This window comes from Enoplosus armatus, chromosome 2, assembly GCF_043641665.1.
Source record: "Enoplosus armatus isolate fEnoArm2 chromosome 2, fEnoArm2.hap1, whole genome shotgun sequence".
Classification (NCBI taxonomy): domain Eukaryota; kingdom Metazoa; phylum Chordata; class Actinopteri; order Centrarchiformes; family Enoplosidae; genus Enoplosus; species Enoplosus armatus.
Window position 1 is genome coordinate 7,008,667 of NC_092181.1, and position 27,079 is coordinate 7,035,745.

Genomic DNA, 27,079 nt, shown 5'->3' on the forward strand with positions numbered 1-27,079 from the left:
CTAAACTGAGAAGTTTCAAGAGCATGATTCTAATTTGTACATGTCTCCATTTATTTAACCATGCATGGTTACCAATACCCACCTATGACACAATTGTCGCAGAGAATTTAGGACAGTGGAGACCACTCTCTGGTGTGTGCAGGTATGAGGCAGGTGCTCTGCCTTCAATTCCTGTTTGGCAAGAGGTGGAGGCCAGCAAAGACAAACAGACAGAAGCAAACAAGTAGCTTAGACAGACAACTTGGAATAATCTACAAAACATGAATTCTGTCTTGTAAAGCATCAATGCACAGCAAAAAGCACAAATGATGTACAACCTTTCAAAAAGACAGCAGCAAAAGCTCTTTAGTTTTACAATAAAACAGGTGGGCATTAACATATAAGAATATCATGTACCAATTAAGTAGATACACATATCAATCAAACCCCTAAGTGTCTGTGCTGCTCTTACCGGTGAACTTCTGTGGCATTGAGCTCTTCCGTTTGGCTACGTTGCTGGCGAGCCTGTCGAGCAGCAGAGCACGCTCGGTGCCCATCTGAGTTCTGGATGCCTGACCGTCCTCTACTCGACAGCAAGAGAGCGAGAGCGTTAAGTGCAACAAGGAAATGAAGACCTCTTCTCGATCAAGCAGTATCATGAAGTTAAGGGAGTGCACTGAGCTGCATCTGTCCAGCCTGTCAAAGCCTTCTACGGTTATAAAGCGGCAGTTACAAAAAACACAACAGCTGCTCGGTGCTTAGTCACACTGGGAGGAACGAGATATTAATTTGAGATCAGAGGCTCCTTTGACCTCACTTCCTGGGGCTTTTTCACCTCATCAGTGCAGGAGAGGAGACCACAGGATGAGGATGTACTTCCTCACCACTACGGCACTATCAGCCATAAACTTACGACATCAGGTGACCACAGGAGCAGAGCATTGTCTGTGTGTTGCAACCCTGCAACTGCCCTGTCAGTAAAGTATGTAAAGGCACTTTCTTTGGGGGGGGGGGTTATAGAACCATAGACATAGAGGGTGTGTTTGTGTGTGTGAGTGTCTGGGCTGAAACATTTTGCCCTACATATTTGGCTTCCCCTTTGCCGCTACATGCATGAGAAGCGGCCTTGGTAGCGCTGTGCCACCACACCACAGCAGCCATAACCTATTTCGCTGTAATGATGGGCTAACAGCCATAAGCTCATTAATTTAATGAGGCTGTGAAAACAAGATCTGTTGGCAATAACAGCTTTCATCGTGCGCCTGCTGCATATGGACAAATGCGGTTGTGTAGACTGTGCAGTGGTCTGTGTGCATGTCGATGAAGTGAGTGTGTCTGCTCACCTCTCTCAGCGGGACCTTTGCTCTGAACGTACACATGGCACCTCTCTCTGTGCTCCTCGAGGGAGCTGCGCTGCTTGTAGCTGCGACTGCAGTGGTTGCACTTGAAGGGCTTCTCTACTGTGAGCAGGAGTTTCAGTTAATCACCAGCTCGCGAAACATCAACAACAGCGAAATGGTACAGCGAGTATTATTTCCTTGAGCGGTTTCATACAAAACTGATGATGTGCATGTTGGAGAATGTGTCTGCAGGTAAAAACACGTGAACTGAAAGTGAGTGAGTAAGTTTCCAGAGGCAAATGAGTAAGATGTCATATTGTGAGGTGTGCAACTGTATGAGGGCGCATGGCAGGGTGTTACTGGAAAAAGCCATGCAGGCTCAGCAGACCTCGTGTTCAGATTCAAAAGGAGTGAGAAACCAACATGAAAGGGTGACAAAAACCAACCAACGCGAATATTGTACACAGGTGCATACAGTATCAGCGCACATCAGCTCCACATGGGAGTGACTGAGTGTGTGTGTGTGTGTGTGTGTGTGTGGCTGGCTGGTACCAGAGTGGGTGCGCAGGTGCCCGCTCAGAGCGTCACGTCGACGGCAGGCGTAGCTGCACATGGGGCATTTGAAAGGCTTCTCCCCGGAGTGCAGTTTGATGTGGCGAAGCAGGTTTCCCTTCTGGGTGAAGGAGGCCCCGCACTGAGAGCAGTGGAATGGCCTCTCACCTGAGAGAGAAGAGAGAAAAAAAACACACACACACACGCCATGAAAAACAACAACATTTCACATTTTGACATGACATCTGGTTTTTGAACCAATTGATCACAGTTTTTGTATTTTGTTTATGCTGTTACAGATTCAGGGCGTTGGGGTGATTTGTTGAGGGGAACCTCATAAGTAAAAAAAAATTTGTGATAGCTCCAACGTTGATATTACAGATATAAAAATGAGCTGTTTTTTTTTTATGATCTACTAAGTGTCAACTCTTTTCTTGCTGCTAGTATTAGAGTGAAATTGCGAAAAAATCATCTTTGAAAAGGGAACAAGGCAACATCCACTTTGATTGTCAGAAACCTAGAAACAATGTTCTCACGACCCAAACCACACAAGCGCCAAGCATATTGTGCACTTCTGTGCCTCACAGTTCCATCTGAAGGCTGCATTGTTCTACTGTTCAACTCTACTCATCATTGAATTTAAGGCGCAATGAAAATGTTTTACTACTAAAATCAATAACAACAGCTGGGCATCTTGAATTCGACGGGACTGTGCCAGAGGACCCTTTCAAATTAAAGTCAGTAATGCAATCATGCTGCAATGTAAATGCATCACGGTTATAATGGGCAGTACGTTAACCTCAATATCGTAATTTCTTTAACTCTGCTTTGTTTATAACACTAAAGAGTGACGGGAGGGATGAGAGAGACAGAGAGATCATGTGTCAACTCACTACATTTAAATGCAGAACACTTGATGACCTTAATTCTCTGGAAGGTCTTGTAATATATGATGTGTGCAGATGTGGCCAACTTTATATTTCTTGTGTAGGGCATGAACATTTCGTTTCCACACTGTTGCTCTTGATTTGAGTACTTTGCACCTTCATGAACCATAAACATGAGTGAGCTATTACAAGAATTGCATAATTCAAGGTAAAATAATGACTGTATATGTGCCATGATGTGGTGACCTATCTGTCACTGTGATCGAATCACAAAAGTTATTGCATGTGCTTTGTTTTTAACAACAAAAGAGGATATTTCACAACCTTTCGTTGTTGCTGCAGCACCGGCTAGGACACGTGCGTCATGTGTGATGCAGACTCGTGCGTTCTCTATTGCAGTTACTCGATCTTGACCTAGCCAATGCAAGGCTCTATCTCCCAGTGCTATCAACAGAGTGAGGATTGCGCAACTCTTGTGTTTGAGGTCGGGTGTTTTCTGGCTGTGTTCCTGTGCTTACCCGTGTGACTGCGCTTGTGCACCAACAGTACGTTGATGCTGACGCAGGACAGGCCACAGATGTCACAGTTGAGCTTGCCTGTCGCCTGGATGCGGGGGGCCGCGGCTCCGGGCACGTAGGTCCCTTCTGCATCAGCCGCTGCATGGGCGTCCGGCAGGGCTGCACTGTCATAACGCGAGTAGTCCACCAGCGACAGGTCCTGTGGCTCATTCAGGGTGTCTCCCTCCTCATCCCCCTCCCCATCCCTCTCCTCATCATCGTCCTCCTCTGTCCTCTCCTCATCAAACCCTTCTTCCATCCCGTCCTCACTGGCCCCCTCTGCCTCCTCTTTTGGCACAATCCCTCCTTCTTTTTCAGTCTTGGGGAACTGCTCGTCGTCTTCCATCTCCTCCGCCTCTGTCTTTATCGCACCTAAGCAAGGAGGAAGCAGATATAATACATCTGGAGTGACGTGATGTGAACGCACATGGAGTGACTGAAACATGTGATAAAAAGCACAGATTAACAGAGGCAAGACACAAAAGTTGATGTCTGTTCTCATGTCCAAATAAGGCACTTAATAAGCTAGATGAGGCTGCACGCTGTCACGACCTCACTTCTACATTTGTATTTATAGTTGATGGTTTGCTATTAGGACTAGCACATCTCCAAAGTGTGGGTAGCTTAATTTGGGCCAGTGTATAATGTCACAGAGAGTCAGAAGATGTGTGCTTGAGATAAGGGGAAGGCATTTCCTCTGAATACACAGAAACTAGAACCAGGGCAGGAGAGAGGCGCAGCAGGCGCCTCATGCAGACAACACCAATAACTCATCTGCTTTTAAAAAGAGGTTCAAATTGTTTAATGCCGGTGTCACAGGCACTGACAAACGTCCCAAATCCAATGTTAATCTGCACCAAAGGTCCTCCTTAATTTCCTCCATCAGCCAGCAGAGCACTAATTCTAGTTCATTTCTGCAATAAGCAAGTTTCTTGACTATTTTGACCACAGGTCCCCAGACTTCAACACCATGCAGGATCAACTGTATGCAAAATTCTCAACACCACTGTTGACACGCAGAGTCCCGAGGCCTGGCTTGCAGGACCTCTCACCTAGCCTCTTAGTAAGTCTCAACCAACCCCCAGCGTACTCAGTTCCATCCAGAAACCACACTGTGGTCTTGGCGGTGACTGGTGATGAGCTGAAGAGCAGCGCCTTGTATTGTGGAAAGCGCTGAGAGGTGCTATGGAAACTTTGCAGCTCCGAGAGGCCCGATATAGAGTCCAGGGTCTCAGAGCAGTCAACCGCAGGCTGCGCCTCAGACGCAGAGCAGGGCTTTAGGAAATGCACCCAGTAGGGCAGATGGGTGGTAGTCATCAATAAACAGGAGTGCTGTATGTAACACCATGTTCTGTGACACAAGAGGGACTACGGCCACAAGGCTGAGTTAAAAACATTTCCACACTCAAAATAAAATGTGTGAAACAAGGTGGTCACAGTTTAGAAATGAGGGTAGCCTGCAGGGTTTGTACGTAGAAATACCAATAATATCTGAAAATGTCAACATGTCACATTATATAACTAAGATGTACGTTTTATCACTCAATACATGATCCTGCAGGGAGGAACACAACCAGACTGGCACTCATGTTACTGCTTACCGTCTTCCAAACAGTGTTGAAAGCAGATTCAATCAAATTGTGAGAATTATATGGTAATTACTTTCCAAGTGCAGGAGACACACCACAGAAAAAGGCACTTTTAACTATACCCCAGGATAACTAGATGATGCCTTTCCTGTCTAATCAGTTGGATAACATACACATGGCTTTTACTTCGGGCACTTGTCTATGAGATGTAAACCTCATTGCTGTTTAAAGTACACTGCATCTAGTCTATTTTTATGTTTCACTGAAGTCAAAGAACAAAACTCTCCTCCTCGCTCCTATGGGTTGAGAAAACTCTACCGCACTTGTACATGAAACCATTAAAACCCTTAAGATGAAGGCAGAAATGCACAGCGGCCGCGCTAAAAAGAAGAACGCTAAAAAGAAGAACGCTAAAAAGAAGCTATGTTATTTAATTCCTTTGCTAGACTTGACATTTTTATTAACAGCAGCGTATTAAACCTCAGGGTTTGCAGTGACTTTCCACATTATGGAACGTTATGTCCGTGGACAAAAAAAAAAGTAATTGTACGATGCTAGACGGTGCGAGCTTGATGGCTAAATTAGAAGTGTAATGGAAAGATGTCAAGCGTATGTGTGTGTGGTGTGTGTGTGTGGGTACACGTACGTGGATCCGTCACACCTTCGGCACCCTGCATTCCATTCTCACTGAATGAGTTATCCTCCCTCTCTTCTTCCTCCTCCTGTGGCTTCACATCTGCAACATCACTGCAAACATCTGAAAAAGTGACACGTTGTGCCCGTGTAAAAACGTTTAAAAGAGCTTCAAACCACTGAACCACAGCTCTCTGTTAGAATAATGGAATACTAGAATCCCTTCACGAATCGTATGGTCTGATATCAGCTGCAGCCTGCCACAAACACCTCCACACATGCACCTTCAGCTCTCAATGCTCTACAGTCACGTGTGCTCAGGCAGCGCGGTCGGCAGGATGGGGGCAACTGTGGAGAAATGTGAGCAGCCTGATCACGTATACTTTGACGCTAAAGACAAGGAATCAGACACTCACCCCTCCCGTTTCCCTCTTGGGCGGTAAATTCAGGATGTTTGTCTGTGTTCATGATGAAACAATGTTCTGTGGAGAGGAGTCACACGACTTGGTTAATGAGATAGTTATAGTCACAGTTTGGAAGTCTAACCAGGTGAAGCCAGATCCCTTCTGCTACTTTCAGAACGAGGTCTGCGTGTTTACGGAACAATAAAGAGAGAGACGCTTTTATACTATAAAAATGGCGGGTTTGTCGCATACATTCGCGATGTGACATTTTGTTTGAGGCACTGACACTACTATAACTTTCTTAATGTCCTTGACACTATTAAAAACCTCCCTTACTATTTCTACAAAGCCCGTGAAGAAATAGAAGCACTTGTATTGTAACACTTGCATCTCACTGTTCCTGTTGGTTTTACGGCATAAAAAGAAGTTTAAAAAAAAAACAAACCAAAAAACCCCCCAAAAGTGTGTGTGTGTGTGTGTGTGTGGGAGGGGGGGGGTAAAAGCCCACGGTTGATTGCTCGACCCTGTCACTACATTTAGCCTGATGAGAAAGAGATGATGTTCACTGCACATGTACTTCCTGCCGGGTCTGTGCATAGGAGCAAGTGTAAAAGCGCTTTCCACGCCAACAGACAGCGAGGCTCCGACACATGTAGCCATGGTTTTAAAATGAATAAGGAATAAAATATCCAGCTGTGCACTTTTTAAAAGCGGTATCAGTTTTCAGTGAACTAATCCAAATTCATAAAGTACGAATACTTTTAAAATTTACAATACAAATGTAACTGTAACAAAAAAATAAGAAGTGTATAGTTACTTTGAAACAGCTCCCATCACTATAGAGTTGTAACTACTCTTACATCACATTCAGTGAGGAAAATACAGCAATAACAAACTTTCTCATACGGTCAAAATGAAATTGAGAAGCGCATGTCTACACGTTACAGTTAACTCCAAGGTACTTTCGGGGTTCTGCTTTTTGGTTGGAGGGTAACAGCAAGTTTGAGTAATGAACGAGATGACCTTACCTGCTTTCTGCTCAGCACCTGGAGGAGAACCGCTCTCGCAGTGGGAGATTCCACACCCCGCCACTGGACTTCTCTCTGAATATGGAATATACGCAACGTCACTTGGAGAGATCCCTTAAAGGAACAGGAACTTATTTTCAACGAGGTGGAGCAACAAAGACCGGAGCATGTTCATACAGCAGAGTGGCAGCACCAGTTTAGATGACTCCTTATCATTTTCATGATCATAATATAAACACTCCTTTTCTAAACCTAAACATGTGGAGTCTGTAACACGCGGCGTGTATGAGTGAAACTAAGGACTGATTATGGGGGTTTGATATCAGTTCAGGCAGTCTGCATGGCTCCTGACTTGTCTCCATTTAAGGAGCTGTTACTCCATCTTGTGGCCAAACTGGAAAGCTACTTCTCAGCAACCAACTATTCTCTCCTCAATCAATAAAATAAGTCTGTGCAAAAATGTAAAAAGCACTTGTACTGTAGCTCACATTCATTTATCTAACCTCTGAGTAACCATCCTGCATGCCCCCCCCCCCCCCCCCCCACACACACACACACACACACAAACACCTCATAAATGACACATAATGAAGCTGCTGGCCCTCTTGTGAGCTCAGTGAGCAGCTCCATTAACTACCAACTGCTTTAGTACATTGCTATTACAGTCAGTCATCTCTTTAAAGCCATTCCCATGAAATTGACCAGATGTGGTTTTTCTTTCAAAAATCTGACTTGCAGTGCAGAGCGTGGCTGAATCCCAGCAAGGCCCGCTGATATCTTGACCCCATTCTAATCGTTTGCTAAGCGGGGACGGGTGAGGAATCCGGGTGCCGCGCAACTAACGAACAAACGCGCGCTGCAGCACCCACCTGAGTGGTGCACACAGCCTTGTAAGGCTTGCCTGCTGCCCCTGGCCCGCCTATGGCAACCAGCTACCAGCCGGAAAGAAAAAAGCCGAGAGAAAGCACACTCACAAAGGCATTACAATACATGCTGGGTTTCCATGGCAAAATGGAGGCAAAGGCACACAGAAGGAAAAAGAAAAAAGAGAGAGACATCGACCAATAAAAGCCATGATTCAAAACCTTAAAGGCTGGGTGTAGGGCATATCTGCACACACAGGCAGACAAGAACAAAGTAGCACGCTGATTTACAGACTCCTGCATGATCACAAACACACACATGTATAATAAACTCTCCCAGCTTGCAGCGTTGTTAAAACTTATCCTGCGAGGCTTTTTTAGGACCGGTGGGGGCAGGGCAGCAGCGAGGAGGGTGGGTGGGTGTGTGTGTGGGGGGGGGGGTGGTAGACTGTCCATTTGCCTTTTATAGCTGCCCACTCCAGTTAGTAGCAAGAGAGAGAAAAAGAGAAAGAGTGGCCTGGGGGCCGATATAATGAGGGGCTGGGTGGGGTGGAGGGGCAACGGCACAGACCGGACTGACCACTGGACTCACACATATGCAAACACAAGCGTAAACACACACCGAGACCCTGTTGAGGGAGCAGGCATGGGGTTGTTTTGTTGTTTGGACCCCAGATGCACATATGTGTTGGGCATTTGATGTTGACTGAGGTGCTGAGCAGTACTGATGTGTTCTCAGTTGCTTTTTGTTTTTTATGGACCCAAATGTTTCGCCAGTGCAAGTCAATATATCAAGCGTCACATGGACTAGGAATAATAACGAAAAGAGTGATAATAGGAGGGTGGTGGTGGTGGGGTGGTGTGTGTGTGTGTGTGTGTGGGGGGGGGGGTGAAGTGTATTCTGTGTGTGAACAAGTGAGAGGGCGATTCAGCTGTTTTTTCTCTCTCTGTGCTCTCAGGATTGAGAGAGGACAAGTGAGGGAGAGTGTATATAAGCTTGTGTGCCTGAGTAAGATTGAGCTAGAGAGGGAGACAGAGGGAGACAGAGGGAGACAGAGGGAGAGAGAGCTTTAGCCTGGCTTTTCTCCGCTGTGCCTTTCAGCTCCTCTCTCACTGTAGAAAGAGGCGTGTCCATGGACCAGTATAAAGTCCAAGGAGAGCCACTCGTGTTTAGCCATTCTCAGGAGCGAGTCCTTTGCACTGCACACCAGCAAGAGGAGGAAACTGCAGCTGTTACTTAAAACACTGTCTTTTGATGACCTGCTTTGCATTTTGGACTCTTGTAGACCAGATCTTTTTCGGTGCTTCATTAGAGGGCGGGACGAGCCTCGGGACTCAAACTTGAAGAGAGAGCAAGACTCACCTGAACGCAGTGGTGGATATATCCTGCCTGTGACCGCTCATTCCAAAACAACAAAAAAACTAGTTCTTATCACCACCACATGCGCCAGCCGAGCAGATCACAAGCAGGCTCCAATTTCTGCGCTGTGAAATTGAATCAGAGGAACGGAGAGGCAATACAGCAGAGGCATTGTGTCCCTGCAATTGAAACACTAACCAGCTGAAAATATCAAAGACCATCCTGGACAAAGCGCTCCTCTCAAACCTCCCTTGCTGGTCTAAGATCTGCCGTTGAAGTAGAAAGTGATCAAAAGCCGCACACCACTCAAGAGAGGAGAGGGGAAGCAAAGGGGGATCATACACTAGGGCAGAGGATTGCGTGCAGGTGCCGGGGCTGCCATGGTGCGTGGAGGTGGCATGGCAGTAGCTCCCTCCTGCTGGGGCCTTTGGGCGTTTGGCACCCTGTCGCTGGTGGCGCTGTGCTTATCGGACCAGGCCATCCGCTGCCCGGTGTGCTCCGAGGAGAGGCTGGCCAGCTGCCGTCTGCCGGAGGGCTGCGAGGAGACGGTGCGGGAGCCCGGCTGCGGCTGTTGCCCCACCTGCGCCCTGCCTAAAGGGGCTCACTGCGGCGTCTACTCGCCCCGATGTGGCACGGGCCTCCGCTGCTACCCGCCGCGTGGCGTGGAGAGGCCACTGCACTCGCTGATGCACGGCCAGGGGGTGTGCACCGACGAGAGAGAGGTGGAGGAGAACTCAGGTGAGAGCGAAGGGAACTGATGACGAATACACTTCTTTACACTGGGCACTTTAGCTACTGTCAATTACAATTATGCTCAAAGCACCAAACACACACACATTTGATACATCTGCAAATGTCTCTGCATCCATGTCAAGATGCCCTCAAAGTATGAAGCAGCCACAGCTGACCAGGTCTCTCTAAACCGGGACCGGTGTCTCTGCATCCCTCTCGCTCTGTGGACCCGCGGCCGAGCAGACCAGAATATTTTCTGTCTCCGCTCAGTGGGCCTTACCTGAGCTGGGCAGGGTCAGAGTTTGGGGCGGGAGGGGTGTGACAATGTGCTGCTTGTTTACCCTAATCTCGGCTAAGCCCCGAACCAGAGCGTGCACACACACCAGCTCCTCACGCATGGCCTGATGGGAGAGCGCACACAGTCCCTCTGCTGTCTTGCGGCCGCTCGCTGTGAAAGGGGCCCTGCTGTAAGACGCAGGGCAGGCTTCAGAGAGGAGAGCGCTGTGGTGATAGATGGGGTGGGCGTGTGTGCATGTGCATGTGTGTGTGTGAGGAGCTTGTGCTGTTATGTGTCTGCCCTCTCTGTGACTGTGTGGCGTGCAACTTAGCTACTCGTTTTTCGTGAAGGAGTCGTGCATTTGGCTAATAGTGACACTAAAAATGAACTTTCCCAGCAACCCTTGGGTGTGCAATTACCTCATCACGCCAATGTTAAACCTGCAGGTAGTCTTGTAGTGCAGGCAGTGAAATGCATTGTGGTGGTACTGGGAATGTGAGCGTCTGTGTGTGTGTGTGTGTGTGTGTGTGTGTGAGTAAGTGAATATGTGTGTGTGTTTGTAATGGGAGGAGGTAATAAAAGCTGCTGTATGAAATGACTGTAATGGAGTGTGGCCAGTCTGGGGCTATTAGAGCTCTCTGCAATCAGTAATTCACTTGGTGCTCTTTCATGGACGCCCCCATTCCTCCTCCTTCTCCTGCTGCTGCAGATGTCTAACTCTTCTTTTGCTGTCAATGTCTCTATCACACTCTTCTGGGCCGGGTTCTCATTCTCCTCTTTGTTGTTGCATTCCTTTTGCAAAGACGAAAGTCTGTTTCCACTTTCACACAGTGGGACGTCTAATACTGGATGTCTTATCTGCATATCCAGTTCCAGCTCATTCCAGTTCCATTAACTTCTCTCTACTGAAGAAACAGTCTCCACTGTTTGTCTTCCTCTGCTCTCCTCAAAGGGAGTGGTGTTGATTTCCATTATGCCATATGAGACAATTGTTATAATGTGTCGCAGACTAGGTGGTTCTTTCATCTGTCCCAGATTATCAACTAACTGGCCCGCCGTTGCTTCCACTGAGCCCAGGCTCCCAGACAGTTACTGGTAATGGCAGTGGGCTATCTGCTAGCGCCAGAACACCAAAGATTTGGATCAACTTAGCCAATATAAAAGTCCCAGGACGCTCATCTTCATTGCAGCATCTGTTTCCCCTGGCCCAGGGTGCACACCCCCGCCCCCCCAGCCCTAACAAGCCTTCGAGCGCATCGCCCACCGCGTCCAGCTCCTTCATGAGGATGAGCTCATCGGCACTCTAGCTGCCAGAGCTGAAATGAGAGCCTTCTGCTCTCTGTGCAGGGCCAGCATAGGTTAGGCCGGCACATAGCATGACTAAATGGAATCAGAAAGACGAGGAAAGCTGTTCAGAGCATGATTAAAACGGAGGGCTGTCTCAGCTTGGCCCGGCTGTTCTCCCTGAACAATATTTCTGCTCTTTGATGGCGTGTTGTCCGATCAGCTGGCCCGGAACTGGGTTATAGCGCACCGGGGGGAGTCTCGGGTCCTTTCTCCAGGGCGGGGCGGCAGTGGACGGAACATTTTGGAAAGTTCATAAGTTTTGTTTTTGGTGTACTGTAATCTGAGCGCTGAGTTCTGTTTGCCTCCGCACTCCTTCTCACCCCCGGAGTCTGTCATAACAAAGCGGGGAAGCTATGCCCAATAAATCTCACTGTAAATCAATTCTTCTGGGCCGCAGCTCAGATCTGCTGTATAAGAATGTTCAATGTAAACCATGGCAGCGGAGAGACAATCAGAGAGGCACGGGGGAGAGGCGAAGAGCAACTCCAGTCACAAGCAGGAGATTTCCTTTGTGGCGCATTCACCGTACTTATGCATTATTAAACAAGGGGGTGCATCTCCTGAATACATGTCTGACACTGCCCCACTCCTAGCAACAGTGAACATGCTAGATAAAAATAGAAGAGGGTTTTTAAAAACCAAGAGAATCCATAATGAAAAGGGACCCTGGGATAGAGGCAGATCTCGACAGCCCAATGAAGGGAATTTAGGGTGTTCGGGCTAATAGTTCCAGCTCTGCATCGAGACACTGCACGACAACACTTGTATCACAGCGATTTGTGCTGCCTCACGATCGCCGCTTGCTGCTAACTACCAATGAAAAAAGTGTTATGCATTAAACCAGGCTGGCAAGAGTTACGAGCTGTCAGCCCATTTTCTTTGATTCCAAACTGTTTCTTTTTCTCAAATATGTATCAACCTTGAGGCTATTCTTGAACCAAATTTCCATAGCAACAACAAGCACTATACTGCATCTTATGTCAAGGTCTGAGACAGCTTTAGTGCATCTTAATATCCCATTCTTAGAAACCCTTGCTATCTTAATACTTAGAATAAATCATCATGCGTGTGTTGGCATCTGTCCCTTCATTCCTGCCGAGTCTGCCCCGGTGTCATATTCAAACGCTTCCCTCTGACAGCGAAACAGATATTATTTACAAACTGATACAGATGTCAGATATGAAAAGGCTTACACCTACAGGCACTAAAGGGGCTGCATGAATGAAGCTGCCGGTGGAGCCCGACTCTGTCCAACTATGCCCAATTTGCTGTGACGCACGCAGGACTTTATGAAAGCAGCATGCTAACCTAGATTCTCCTTTTCTCCTGCGAGCGAGGACTCCTCTGCACGTTTTGGGAGTTGCGAACTGGTTAAAGATGGTGGATGTCTTTTTTTTTTTGGGGGGTGCTACATGAGGATTTTCCCAAAGCTCTTTCAGCAGATGTCCCTTAATGTTGTGTATTTGCTTTCTTTGGATTGTGCAGCACATTTGTACAGCTGGGGCTCTTGTGCAGGAGTAAATGTGATTAGCTAATTGCTGTCCTCCGTGGGACAAGGACCCCCTTCCAGTGTTGGAGCTGAGAGATACATAAATAATCCAACGTTGTCCTGGCCACGACACGGGCCTAATCTGAGGAGAACAGTGACTCCTCAAGGGCTGAGATTTCACGCATGAACCTTTTAATTCAGCAACAAAAAGAATGCAGCAATCTACATCTCAATATCTTCATAAATGGTGAAGTGTATTTTCTGAGCAGCGGTCATTACTGTTAATTCAGGCCTTTCATAAAGATTAAAAATTGTGTTTGTAACTACCTCCGGCAGGTAGTAGGCCCATTCACTGGCTGGTAGAAACACTGTATTCATTCCCTCTCCTTGCACTTCCCACTCAAGACCCTGCTTCTGTACATCTATTAAAACAAGAACAATCCACTCAAAATTAAGTTAATGATGTAGCTCAAAATAGTTTGACCTAATTCACTGCAGCAGCAGGTTTCCCTCTATTCATAGATCTACTCATCACATGCAGTAGTAGCATCAGTGCATCAACAAGTGATGGATGGCTACGATTATCCCCAGCCCACTATAACTGAATTTACTCACAGACCAGATCTGCAAGCAAATAAATCTGCTGGAGCCCGGCTCATGGAGTTACGTCCTTGAGGTCAAAGATAGACGACGATATCTCAGTTCAGTTTATATTGTTGAATAAGTGACACAGATTCAGATGTCTTTGAACCATCGTTTTATCTAGATGAAAAACAGGATCGCTTCCTTACAAAACAGAAGAAGCTATGAATCTCAGAGGAGGCGGTGAATGTGGGAAAAACCTTAAGTTCCCAAAACATGTTTTATTTTCATCATGCCGTACAATGTTTTGATCCAAAAGATTTTTGTCAGGATAAAGGATAATGTTTATCCTGATTATGGTCCATTTGGAAGAGGCTCTGCTCTATCCTTCATTCATATTTTTCTGTCTCTGATCCACGACCCTGCGTGTGTGTTACATCTGGCTTATTAGTGACAATAACAGAGAGTTTCAAGCCTTTGACTTGGATTACAATGTTTTTCAAAGTATTAAGCCGAGGCAACCAAAGTGTTTTCTCCACGGAAAGTGAACAAACTGGTAGAAAGGAAAGAAACTGCCGTGGCTAAAAGTGATGGTGAGTTTATAGTTAGCAACTTAGGGTTCAAAGTAGGCATTTCTAATCATTTTCAGATTTGTTGCTCCTGGTTACTTTCTGCTTCTTGAAGGGTAAATCAGCACTAATTTGACAGTAAACTGCTGCTCCTGTACTCTCTTTGGATTCAAACTCACAAACATGTTGCACTTCTGGATGTCTGTTTTGACATCAGTTGAACAGGAAGTGGCCCGAGCAGAATCAGGCCGTGCAGCAGCAGCAGGTTTCCTTTTCGCAAAGGTTGGTATGTGATTCAGACTTGAGTTCATTTTCTATCTTTCCTTTGACAAATGACACTATAAAAGAGTTCTCAAATTGTCATTGGCCCTCTTTCAGCACATGCCGGTAGTCTTGAACAGTGTTCTCACAACTGCAGTAGACATCAACTCTGATGATTAACTGATTCAAGGAAATCTTCTGCCTGGAAACCAGTGTTCTGATACTCTGGCAGCATCCACTGTTGACTGAAAAGAACAGTTTTTTGGTAGGAAGCCTAGTTGACTTTTGAGCTCGCTGCCAGAAACTCTTGAAAAAACACTTATCAAAGTGTTACAAAACATTTTGGAGCAGTAGTCTACCCAGAGAGTATCCATTTTTCAGGAGATTAGTCGCTGTCAATACAGTATAATCTATTCTATCAAGTGTCAAGGAGAATCACAACACGACAGTGTTTTTCTGTTGCATTGTGAAATTCACATTTTAATCCACTCGAGGCAAGTTTTATAGACTGACTTTGTTAAACTCAGGCTAATCCCAATGTTTGCAAAATGAATGAGGTGACTTAACAGGAATAACTTTGGCAGAGGCAAAGGCCTCAGTAATGGAGTTGATCCCTGGGTGATGAGCAGTGGCTCTCCATAGCAACTATACAGTTAGGATGCATTAAATCCAGAAGACCAATAGTGTATATAAGATTCATCTCAGCAATACTTTGCTCCATTGCCCTGGCCCTTTTTTTTTTTTTTCTACATAAGCATATGACATAAACAAACATTGTAACGACTAATTTAACACCAGGCTGAAAAGCAATGTTTCATTTCCCACTTTGGTCTAAAGTTTTCAGTGTGTTTGCTCAGAAATGTGCTATGGTAGACCTGTAACCACACCCAACAGTGATGTCACTGTGCACTGACACACTCTGAAGTACACTTCAACACCACTGAAGTCAAACAGCGGGAGGTCAGCCAAAACAAGATTTTTAGCTGCTTTTAAGTTGCTCTTTTATACGGATCCTTTAAATTAGTTTTTTAAAGAATTCTGACCAAAATATGTACCGAGTTGGACATTTTACAGTTGAAAAGTAAATGTGCAAGTGCGCTTACATATGTTCTGCGATTTCTTGTTACTTATCGGCCATAACACACACCAATACGGATATATCTGTGATAAGTTAATATTGGCTGATACATCAGTCGGACTGTACACCCTGTAAGGAAGTAGCTTAGCAGCTCCTCTTTATTTTTTCAAACTCAAATGTAAATGCTAATCTATCTATCTTAAGGCATTGTTTTTTAAAAGGGTGCATCTCAGGTTCTTGTACAAATGTGTCACACAGTGGACTGTCTTTTGGCTTACATCTAAGCTCTAAGCTAGTGGAAGTATAAACCATAGGAAAGTACTCTGCCAATCCCACTGAGCATAACTAAATATTTATTTGAGAAGGATATTTGTCTTCGGGGTTTACAAGTTCAGCCTTAACGGCACTAACATTGGAATTTGAAATCTGATGACCCCTTTAGTTCCTCATGTCAGTGCTCCATTGCAAAGAGAAGACAAATCTATAGTCAGAAGGTGTAGCACAGACTTTGTCCTAATGTAGATCAAGTGATGTGACCGCAAGTGATGTAGTGTTGTTATACTGTATTGACAGCGACTAATCTCCTGAAAAATGGATACTCTCTGGGTAGACTACTCCTCCAAAATGTTCTGTAACACTTTGAGTTGTTGAAAGTGTTTTTTCAGGTAGTGGTCTTTGTTTATGTCTTTACTGGATCTTGTTGGCTCAGCTTTGGCTTATTACAGTGTACAAAAAGACCAAAAAGACAGGTGAAGGCTGGTCCTGATTCAGCGTATGATTATATATTTATGTCTTGTTTTACTCAAGACCTTTCTTTATCTTTGCTGTGCACCTGTGACTGGAAATGCACTGCAATCAGCTCCAGGGCTGATAATGCACTGTAGGAACTACATTTCAAAAGAGCTGCTGATCCAAATCAAATGAAACCACACAGAGAAGTGGCGACTTCCTCCGTGGAAAACAGCAGTGGTAGCAAACAGGACATGCCACCCCTGACCCACTTCTGAATGGCTTCGGCTCGCCCTACAAAAGAGCGTGGAATCGGAAAAGTGTGAACTGGCAAAAGGGGAGAAAGAACAACTTGGAACGAAGGAAACAGCTGAAACCCCCGTTGGCTCTTGTGGAAGAAAGTGCTGATGAGCAAGGCTTAACAACAACAAGACTAAAAATACAAACAGCCAAGAGACACTTTCCCCCCCGACGAGTCAAGCAAAGCAAGATGACTGTCTATGAAGTTTAGAGAAACCTGGTCCAACTCCTGTCACCAAGCTGTAAGTAAATTCTAGTCATTACCAGATAATGGCCCTGGATCAACATCCTGAATACAGCAGGACCAGGACTAGCTTGAAAAAAAGAAGCTTGCACTGGTCTGGATGTGTGTCCGTATAGACCTGGGAAAAGGCTGCACATTGCACAAGATTCACGAGGCTACTGGCCCACCTTCATTGTCTCTTTGCCAACCGCAATTCACTGGATGCCTGGCAGTGACCTTAGATATTAACCAGAGCTCAGACTTGGTTCAATTATTAGGACGAGAACAGCTTCAAAATGGTAAAACCGCATCAAACTGTAAAATGCCATGGATTATGAGCAGAACGCATGAAAACGCTGTCTTATAAGCCACAGGTGAAAGGCAACATACATGTGCACAAAGAGAGACAGGCATAACCTTTATTCCTCTATTGTGCCCATCTTGTACCCCCCAATCACCAACCAGCATGTGCGCGCGCGCACACACACACACACACACACACACACACACACACAAACACACACACACACACACACACACACACACACACACACTTGTGCCCACTTGTGACAGTGCAAATACTCTTTAACAACTTCCATCTGGCACAGACTGAGGTTGTTGTGGAGAGGTGGAGAATTAAGAGGGGGGGGGGGCATTTCCTGAGGAAGCAGCTGGCTGCCTGCAGGGCCACTGAACAGCAGGATTATAGGGATGCAAAGGTGAATGTGGCACAGACCACAATGTACAGAGGGTGGCAGAACAGGGGTGGCATCCTTTAAAAAGCCTCAGAGCTCGTGGCACGGCTATGGTGCGGTGGTTGAAAAGTACCAGGGCCAGAGGCTGAGGTACAGATTACCCCCCAGAGCGGGAACATGGCTCAGTGTCCTTGAGGTTAACCTGGCCTCATTTTTAGCCTACATCTCACCACGTTCAGCTGTATGGGGTGTTATGTAGAAGGACAAGGAGGAGTAGCAGAACAGCTCCTGCTCTATATCTGACGCCCACGCAAATCATTCAAATAATAGATGTTGCCCTAAATTATGCTCGTATCATTAAGTGTGATATTATTATGTTGCACTGACAATCACGCAACAAAAGCCCTGCAAATCTTTTTGACAAACTGTTTATGTGGTACTTCTGACAGCGCATTGTTGACCTTGTTGCTGAATTGAAGGAACTAAAGCATTATTCCTTGTCCTTCAGCGATGGACAGGCAGGACGAGATCATCCCAGAGCACCCAAACAACAGCAACATCCGATGCAGCCCGCAGGACAAGCGCTGCATACAGAAGACCCTGGCCCGACACCCTCCGAAATCCACAAATCAGAGAAGCAACACCGCCAGGGAGGAGACCAAGGCGGCGCTGGTGAGCGGCACGATCCTCTGACATCTTATCAGTTTCATAGAAAACAACAAACCCAGGGCAATCCCCTCCAAAGCACATGGCCCAGCACCCAGCAGGTGTTTTACATTACGGCTTTATAGCTCCAAAGCCACAAGCGTAACAGTCAGGTTATAAATTGTACAAATGAGTTATTTACAGACCGTAACATTTAATTGCGGTCTTGCAAAATAAAGTGCAGGTGCACATTGACATCAACATGCAATTTGCTGTTTTAACATTGGCAAGGGCAGGATCATAACATCCCTATTAATCAGTAACAGGCTGGTTTTACCACATTCATTTAACACAGAAATGTGTTACATGACTGCACAGTAATGCCACAGTCTCCCACATATAGATTCCTTGGGGGCTGCCCACCCAGGTAGGTTTACCTTATATTTTATGTTTTTAAATGAGTTTTTTTAATGGTTTTTAAAGTCTCTGTGGGAAAAGCAGTTGGATAGGCTGTCAGAATGATGCATTCATGTGCAATCATTAGTTGGCTTGTGACTGCAACGCGGCCGACTCTCAGCACTATTTGCAGACACATCCACGTGCACAAACCACGTAATGGCGGTGGCATTTCTTAGCGTCGAACTAGTGTGATGTTGAGTTGAACTATCACCCCATAACAGCACTCTGACTTTTGACTTCAATAAATAAATCCTGGTGGACAAATGAAAGTTGGGATTTTTTTCCAACACAGCTCAGAGAATATAATCAAATACTCACAAAACTCCTCTCTGCAGCAACTGCCACGAGTTCCCACGAGCACTGGAGGCAATGTAATAATCTTTTACTCCAATAGAGGACAAAAGCGTATTATATACATATAAAAGTATTAATCCAAACACATTTCCTGTTTTCTGAGTTGCCTGATGTTTATTTTCTACTTTAAAATCACATTATTACTGTACTTGCATATTCATTGTTCATTACTTTCTATGACTAACTGTGATGATATCTTAACTTACGGTGGTCGTTTTTTTTGTTGTTGTTTTTCTATTTACACAGCAGTTTTCTGCTGACGTGAATAAACACCAAATCAAAAATCATTTCTCCTACAGGCTCCGTGTCGCGCTGAGCTGCAGAGAGCGTTGGACAGACTGGCATCGAATACCCGCACACACGATGATCTCTTCACAATCCCCATACCCAACTGTGACAAGAACGGCGATTTCCACGCTAAGCAGGTCTGCGACTTCAGGCACACACTCATTACGAGCTTCATTGAATTACTGAGCAGACCACTGCTTGGGCCTGTGTACTGGTGAACTGTGAGTCTCTATTATTAAGCCAATGAAAATAAAAATGCCTATCTTTATACTTCAAACAGTTCCTTTCAAACCACATCAACAATCTGCAGGCCAAAACACAAAACATGCCTGCAGACTTCGATGAAATATTGTCCTACTAGTTCAAGATCAACACAAAAGTGTCTCCAAGCTGTCGCGGTGATGCCAAGACCTTATTTTTCTAAGCTCACATGAAAAGTGATTTACTTTCAGAATTCAAACAGTTGAACTGCGTGTGTAAAGTGGTTTCCCCTAAACTGTTGGACACTAATCACTTTATTGCTGTGATGGATGCAATTAGCTTTTGGATGCAGTGACTCCCCCCCCCCCCCCCCCCCCCTATTCTGCCGCTGCGAGATTGGGCAACTTTGCAGATAAGAGTGGAAGAATCAGAGAGCATAAAAACACAGATAAGGCCGCTCTGAGTTGCGTGTGCAATCAAAGCAGCAGACGCAGAGTCAGTGATAAAAGGAAAAGCTCTGCGAAGGCTCCAGTCATCAAGTCTGAGTTATGTTGATTGTGTAACATGGTTAAAGTATCTCTGTCTGCTCGCATTCACAGGCATCTGTTTACTGTTTAACTAAAACTGCATCGTGATAAAAAAAAAAAACCCTATTGGGAAGTGAAGCACAGGTCAGGGGGGACAACTGGTGATCATTTCATGGCAGAGTTGCTCTGAGATTGCTAACTGGTCTTGCTTGGAGGCAGAAAAAGTGCAAAATCACACAATCATTTTCGTATTACAGGAATTGTTAAAAGTTCACAGGAGGCTTTGAATCAAATAATGAAACTACTTGAATTACTTCTCACAGTTTCTTTATGGCAACTTTAAGTGCCAGCTGGTTGTAGTTTGTTGTGTTTGTTTGTAATGTGTTTTTGGGTAAGTAGACAAACTTCTTTGAATGTGTTCTGGCGCTAAAATAGTGTTATACTTGACAAACTCCAGTCATTTGACCATTTACGCAGGAAAAAGCCAAGTGCTGCAAAAACAATGAAAACATCTTTTAAAGACTTTAAAAGCTGCAGGTCTGAGGCCCTGCCAAAGAAGCATTACCTACTCTTTCAAGAGAGTCAAACCAGAGTTTTGTGGTTTTAATGGACGTACCTACTGTTGAGTATGTTTTATACTGTCTCTTGTTTATCTGTTGTTAAGTTTTATGTATTTTAAAGGTCCATCTAGGGACGGGCATTGCAGACTAGCTTCGGCTATAAATGCTGTGCTGTGCTGTGTGTGTGGCATTGATTTAAGTTACATACTTGTCCCTATACAAATAAACATTACCGTCACACACGTCTGTAACCTCTTACCTAGCGCTCAGGTTTGTATAAACCTGCATTCATTGATTCTTGGGGGCAGCACAACCCGCTGTAAGCACAACACTGACAAATGATCCCCTTATTGGCGAACATGTTAGCTTAGGTACACGTACAGCAGATACGAAGCAACGTTAGCACTCAGTGGGAGTTTGTGTCTGCCTGGTGGATGTGAGTCCAATATTCACTCGCCTTTTAGCTCCGTTTTGTTCTCCGCCAACTCCTGAGGGAAATGTCTGTCTCTTCACCTGCTAAACGCTGCGCTGTGTTACTCGCTAGTCGCTAACGTTGTGCGCCATTTGGTGCCGGGCATGTAATGTATGGTGGATTTTTAGAGCTTTTTTTATTGAAAACAGCGGTTCTGCTGCTGCTGCTGCTGAGCACCCACAGATGAGAATGGGGAAAGTATACCAAAACAGTAAAGTTGCGGGCAGTAAAACCAAAAAATTGATTTAAATGATGCTGAAAAGCTCCGTAAAGCTGGGAGGAACTGCAGAGTCGGGTGATAAGTGTCTGTGGGTTGATCATTATGAGTGGCGCCTTTCACTTTACACATAGTCATCTGATCCATTGTTAATATAAAACTATTCATTACAGCACCTTTAATATTTGAACCTGTAGTTTGGAGAAGCTGTTATATGAATATCCTATATATCGTTTATGCCCACAGTGTCATCCCGCACGTGATGGCCAGCGGGGGAAGTGCTGGTGCGTGGATCAGAAGACAGGCATGAGGCTGCCGGGGCCGCTGGAGCTGCGAGGGGATCTGGACTGCCACCAGTTAATGACTGCTACCCTGCGGGATTGAGGAGTGCGGAGTAGCAGTGGGGGGGTGTGCAGGAGCAGCTGAATTCTACTGGTGCTTATTAGTAGAACTACACGAGGAAAGGACTTTGCTCTCAAGCCTCGCTTCACCTGAGGCCAACGGTACTTGAGCTTGCGCAACAAAAAGGAAACCATTGAATTGAGTTCTTTTGCTATTTTGTTTCTGTGTGTGAGAGTGTGTGATCTCTGAGTCTTTTGAGCACTTGTTGTGTATTGTTTCTACTATGTGAACTTGAGACAGATAGTCTTTAGACACATGCGCTTTAAAGTAACAGGTGGCAGAAAAAAAAACCTTCCACAGATAACAGTCGTAGTTGTGATCTTTGTTAGAGAGCCAAATGTGATGTTTTCTCTAGTCTAACTTCAGTGGAGTACTCTTGAAACGTGAGAAAAGGCATCAAACCCACCAGATAATCAGACCGGAGCGTTTGTTTTATTCTTTCTGGAGCACTAGATCAGTTGGAATTACTGCATCAGGACAACAAGCAATTAAAGGATTGTGTACTAGTTTTTCACACAATGTGTGTAATTGGTTGTAACGTATGGCTCTTATTCTACTGTCCTATATACATGTCGTAAAACCCCACCCACCTGGTAAGTAGTTTCAAAATGACCATAAAATGTGTTTGAAACACAAAGTTTAGTTTCAGCGGCGACAAAAGTAGCAATAAAAGATGGATGAAGGATGAGAACAACAGATAAAATGAGAAGCAACAGGGGTAGTCCCCCCAGTCCCCTGCCCTGACTTACCAAATGATAAGTCATAGCTTTTCACAACATCAAGACCAAAGTGAAAAGTGAGATTAGTTAGAAAAACTGTATCTCTGAAAGGCCAGAATAGATTTGCTTCATCACCCCCTGGTTAACTCAGCATCCTCCTCTCTTTGCCGACGAGCTCTCTCTAGCATCATGGTCCAGAAGGACTGGCAGCGTAGCTGGGCTAGAAACTCTGTACGCTGCTGATAGGATAATCTTATTTTTCCAGCAGCTGGTGCTAAGATGCCAGCGTGACTCTCGTGTTTTGTATGAATATGCTTCAACATACAGGATTTCTCTCCAAACAGACTGCTTGGCAGAACTTTGGTGGTGCTATATACTGATTGTGCCAAAATACAAAACAGAACAAAACAACAAAAAAAAAAATGGCTTCTGCACTTTTTGGGCATTATTTAGGATTGGAACAGAAGACCGGGACTTTCAGGAAGTGGAGCAATTAGCATCAGCAAGTGTGAGGATCACCTAAAGGTGTGACCATCTGCACTCGCTATCGAGAAAAGCTTTCCATGTGTGTTTTCAATGTTATTGTTGAAACATAAAAGTAACATCCCACAGTGGCTTTTGCACTGAAGCGAACTGGCTGCATGTTCCATTGGCCGGTGATGTAAATTGCAGGCGTGATGTGTTTTAAATACACAGTTGTAATGATTAAGCTCCTGGCAGCATAGCAACTCCTACTTAAGATAACGTTTTGAATGGAGGACTCTGATGTAGCAGTAAAGATAGCATAATGATTATGTGGAAACCAGAATTTCCTGTTAATCTGACAACGCTGGTTTTCAGTTTTCATATCGTCTGTAGGGCATCACACTAATAATTACAGGAGTGTATTACCAGCGTAAGTGACATAGCTACTCATCAAATACTTTCGATACCGTAGGAGAGGCTGGTATTATTCTTATAGCATTTTGATTGTACTGGTGTTGTGCATTACGAGTTCACGGCAGAGTAGCGGGTTTAAGCTAATGCTGGTGTTTGTCACCACCAGATACGGACAGCCTGCTCTATCTGTTCCGTGGGAACCTTTGGTTATTGTTGACTCGAGCAAAGACTCATCTTGTGTGGATGGATGGTCGCTATTGGTGTTAGTTCACCACAGGAGAGGGACGAGGAGCGCAGCAAGTCCGGAGAGAGGGTCGGGTCATTCCAAAGAAATGTCCACCTAACAAATGGTCGGTGCGTAATATCAGATATGTTGATCATAACGAGACAGATGTTCACAGCTACTGTCACACAATAGATTTTTGGTTCTTTCTCTGATTTCACCTCAACATCAGCTGAGCTTTAAATGGGACTATTTGAGTACAACACACTGAAGGGGCGTTCATTCATCTTCACACAGAAATTGAAAGAGTGCCATGAAAACTACTATTATTATGCATTTTTTCCATATTGAATTTGGTCTAATCATTTTTTCTAGAATGAAGTAGTATATACTTAGAGTCTGAGAAAAGTAAAACGTTCTAGGGCTGCATCTGGCGATTATTTTCATTATCGGTTAATCGATTAATCGTTCAGTCTATAAAATGTGAAAAAAAATGTGAAAAATGCTCATCACAATTTCCCAGAGCCCAAAAGTGACGCCTTCATATTGCTTCTTTTGTCCTACCAACAGCCCAAAACCCAAAGACACTTCATTTACTATCATAAAGGACAAAGAAAAGCAGCAGATCCTGACATGTAAGAAGCTGGAGCCAGCAAATGTTTGACATTTTGCTTGAAAAATGACTGAAACGACTAATCGTTGCGGCTCTAAAATGCTCTGCATTTGGTGCTTCTCTTATTCGTTTATGGTGCAAGGTAGTGAAACATATAACCCTCAGGTGTGAAAAGTAGTTGCTCTCTTCCAGTAATCTCAACTCAGCTAACTGAGACCATTTCCAAAATGAATCAGACATATTTTGACCCTTATTGTCAGACTGAGGGTTTCTCTGATGCATCTTCAGTGTATTCCTGAAGGTATTTCAGGGGGCGAGGGAGAAATTCTGGACAATTAAAACAACCCTCCTACTATTTGTACACATACAAACTTGGATGGTGTGTTTTTGTGCACTTTATCTTCTGTAATTTTGGTACAAAACTCACTTATGAAATTGGTATAAACGAAACATAGAATTACAATACATTTGCCATAGATTCACATCCTATATGGTTAATCATAATAAACTATTCAAACAAAAATGATCAAAGGCAACTTCTTTTCTTGTCTCTGTGTTGGCCTAATCATTCTGTCACATATAATATCAGTCAGAAGTCCACACTCTTGGTCCCCAGCAACTAATAACACTACGTACTGCGAGGAATTTAATATAATCACTGAAGCCAATGATCATTTTCTAACCATTGCTGGTGCATTGCCACCTGATGACCACTTTTACATGTCACTATAGAAAGAAATGTATCCAAAGGTAGTTCACCAAAACACTGACAGATAGACAGAAGATGGTATGGGTGGAGAATCACTGCTGCAGCTTAAAAATGATCAAAAACCAAATATCCTAAAAATCGTTCCAAAGACTACAAGCTAAGTGTCTGGAGACGTCAACACTCATTCAGTGAACTGCATGCACACACAAACAAAGTTCCAGAACAATCTTATCTTATCGTCCATCAATTAATGAAGTGTTCCTACGCACATTCAGACACATTTGTCTATTCGTAATCTTTGAGAGAGATGGCAAATGGTTTTGTCTTTGATTTTGTAAAGGCCTTCTGACTACATAAACTGTGTATTTAAGCTATAGTCCGTCGCTCAATCTCTACCTTTTCTGTACTGAACCGTAATTGCATTTCTTGAGAATAGACTGTTCCTGTTTGCCTTTGATATTATCTATTAATGTGTAGAAGACATGAAGTAACGTTTGCATGCATACAAATGGACTGGGGGTTTGGAAACAGCCATGGTCTTGTGTATCTTGTCCGGAACAGGACCGTTATACTCAAAACACTGAAGTGATCAAAGAACTGAAATATAGAGGTTCAAGCGATCAGTTACATTGTAAATGTTTACCTGATGAAAATGTACACATTGTAATACATCAATTAAAACACTTTAGAAACTATGATGTTGTTGCTGTTATTATTAGTAGCAGTAGTAATACTGGTAGTAGTGTGTGTGTAGGATACGGGGGGGGGGGGGGGGGGGAGTAGTAATATCAATAACGTCACCCACGTCTTCATTTAGTTTTTATCATAGTTCTTATTTATCTTTTTAAAGGCTTATTTATCTCAGCTGTAATATATTTTTTGATGAGTTTGTGTTGTTTTTTTGAGTTATTACTGACACTAATTTAATGTTCAAAACTTAATGTTATGTTTGCCGTTTGGGTTAAGTATTTAATACGTTTATATATACGTTTTTTCAACCCTAAAAGAAATATAGGAGGATATATTGTTACTGGATTTTTAAACTCTCAAATATTGGGATCTGTATAATTTCCCCCCGGGGATTAATAAAGTATTGTCTGATTCTGATTCAGAAAAATCCAGTATATTGGTCAGGCTAGTATTGGCAGTGCTAGCTGTAGCAAAAGTAGCACTAGTGTTAGTCGAGGAAGCATGCTTGCTGATTTGTTAGCTATGTACAGTAAGTAAGTACAGTCCACCTTTGAGTTCCAAATGACCAAAGCAGCTCTAGATACAGTGCCACAATGAAACAGGAAACAAACCTTTAAATAAAAGGTTGCAGGTGCAGGACTACATAAGAAGCTGTGTTCCGGGATGCACTTCACATCTAAATTCGCAATTATCGACATGAGCTTATCGGCCTACCTGTTTCTTTCATCAAATGACAAAAAGGTCACATTGTTGCCTCCAAGCCAGAGGCAGAAAACGAAACATTTACAGTGGACTGTCTATGAACATGTTTCTGAATGTCAAACCAACCAAATCAGCAAGACAATGTCATTTGCCCAGTTTTATGTGTAAATGTTGTTGAGTTTTGGTGCATTGTAATCAAGTACCGTATGTTTCCTTGAGCCCATCGTGAATGCTGGTTTGACAGACAGGTTAATGATAATACTCAAGGCATTTGTCCAAGGAATACCTCTGGAATGATACATCATAATAATCTGACTGAAGCGCCTTCTAAAAATACCTCCACCATCCACCACCAGAGTAAACTTTCAAGTCTGCTTAGTTCCACTGCCTGAGTCTATTTTGGAGAGCTCTACTGGCTTAAGATCTGGGTCTGAATCTGCATTATAAGACCAGCTTCATGGGTTTCCCTCTGATTGATTCAAAATGTCACAGGCCCTGCTCTGCCCCTGGGCATTGACAATCCCACAGCTGTGCCTGGGAGGCCCTGTGTGAGTGTCTGTGTTAAGCCTGCACAGTAGCTTACAGGAGGCATGTGACCTCCACCCTACCTCCAGATGTACTCCATCACAGGGGTCCGACACTAAACAGGGTCCTGCCCATGCCTTGTGCGTGTGGAATCTGCTCCCCGTCAAATCCGTACAGCTTGCTGGCCGTGGCCCGGTGAATGAAGAGAAGATGAAGCGCCACACCTGCAGATGAGATCACAATGGTGTCGGCATGCATATTATACAGGATGCAGGTCAAGCAGAAATAAAATAAGCTCTCAAGTGTGCAGTGTAAACAGAAAGAAACGGGGTCACAATGAACACAATCAATTAACAAATCCAAAACAAGTACTATGCAGGTTGAATGGGCAGAGATGTAGGCTTAATCCTACAGGCTTTG

At 44.4% G+C, this 27,079-nt stretch overlaps 2 protein-coding genes across 2 annotated transcripts in view; one reads left to right on the forward strand and one right to left on the reverse strand.

Annotated features, from left to right (window-relative positions):
• Positions 1-26,845, reverse strand: part of LOC139294290 (zinc finger protein Aiolos-like) — a 28,789-nt gene extending 1,944 nt beyond the window's left edge. Inside the window, exons 1-8 of the mRNA XM_070916146.1 lie at positions 26,743-26,845; positions 6,970-7,044; positions 5,954-6,019; positions 5,551-5,661; positions 3,277-3,687; positions 1,872-2,039; positions 1,323-1,439; positions 452-562 (exon numbers count right to left, since the gene is read on the reverse strand). Of these exons, the coding sequence (XP_070772247.1) occupies positions 452-562; positions 1,323-1,439; positions 1,872-2,039; positions 3,277-3,687; positions 5,551-5,661; positions 5,954-6,005 (970 nt within the window). The 5' untranslated portion in view covers positions 6,006-6,019; positions 6,970-7,044; positions 26,743-26,845. The remainder of the gene's footprint in view (positions 1-451; positions 563-1,322; positions 1,440-1,871; positions 2,040-3,276; positions 3,688-5,550; positions 5,662-5,953; positions 6,020-6,969; positions 7,045-26,742) is intronic.
• On the forward strand, positions 9,040-22,819 carry LOC139298020 (insulin-like growth factor-binding protein 4). Its single transcript, XM_070920841.1, has 4 exons — positions 9,040-9,930; positions 17,983-18,146; positions 19,232-19,357; positions 21,444-22,819. Exons 1-4 carry the CDS (start codon positions 9,573-9,575, stop codon positions 21,579-21,581), a joined length of 786 nt encoding a protein of 261 aa, XP_070776942.1. The 5' UTR covers positions 9,040-9,572; the 3' UTR covers positions 21,582-22,819.
• Positions 26,846-27,079: the final 234 nt, after the last annotated feature.

Coding starts and splice junctions, on each gene's coding strand:
- LOC139298020 (XM_070920841.1), top strand. CDS start 9,573: ATGGTGCGTGGAGGTGGCATGGCAGTAGCTCCCTCCTGCTGGGGCCTT. Junction 9,931..17,982: donor AGAGGTGGAGGAGAACTCAG/GTGAGAGCGAAG, acceptor CTTGTCCTTCAG/CGATGGACAGGCAGGACGAG. Junction 19,358..21,443: donor GCGATTTCCACGCTAAGCAG/GTCTGCGACTTC, acceptor TTATGCCCACAG/TGTCATCCCGCACGTGATGG.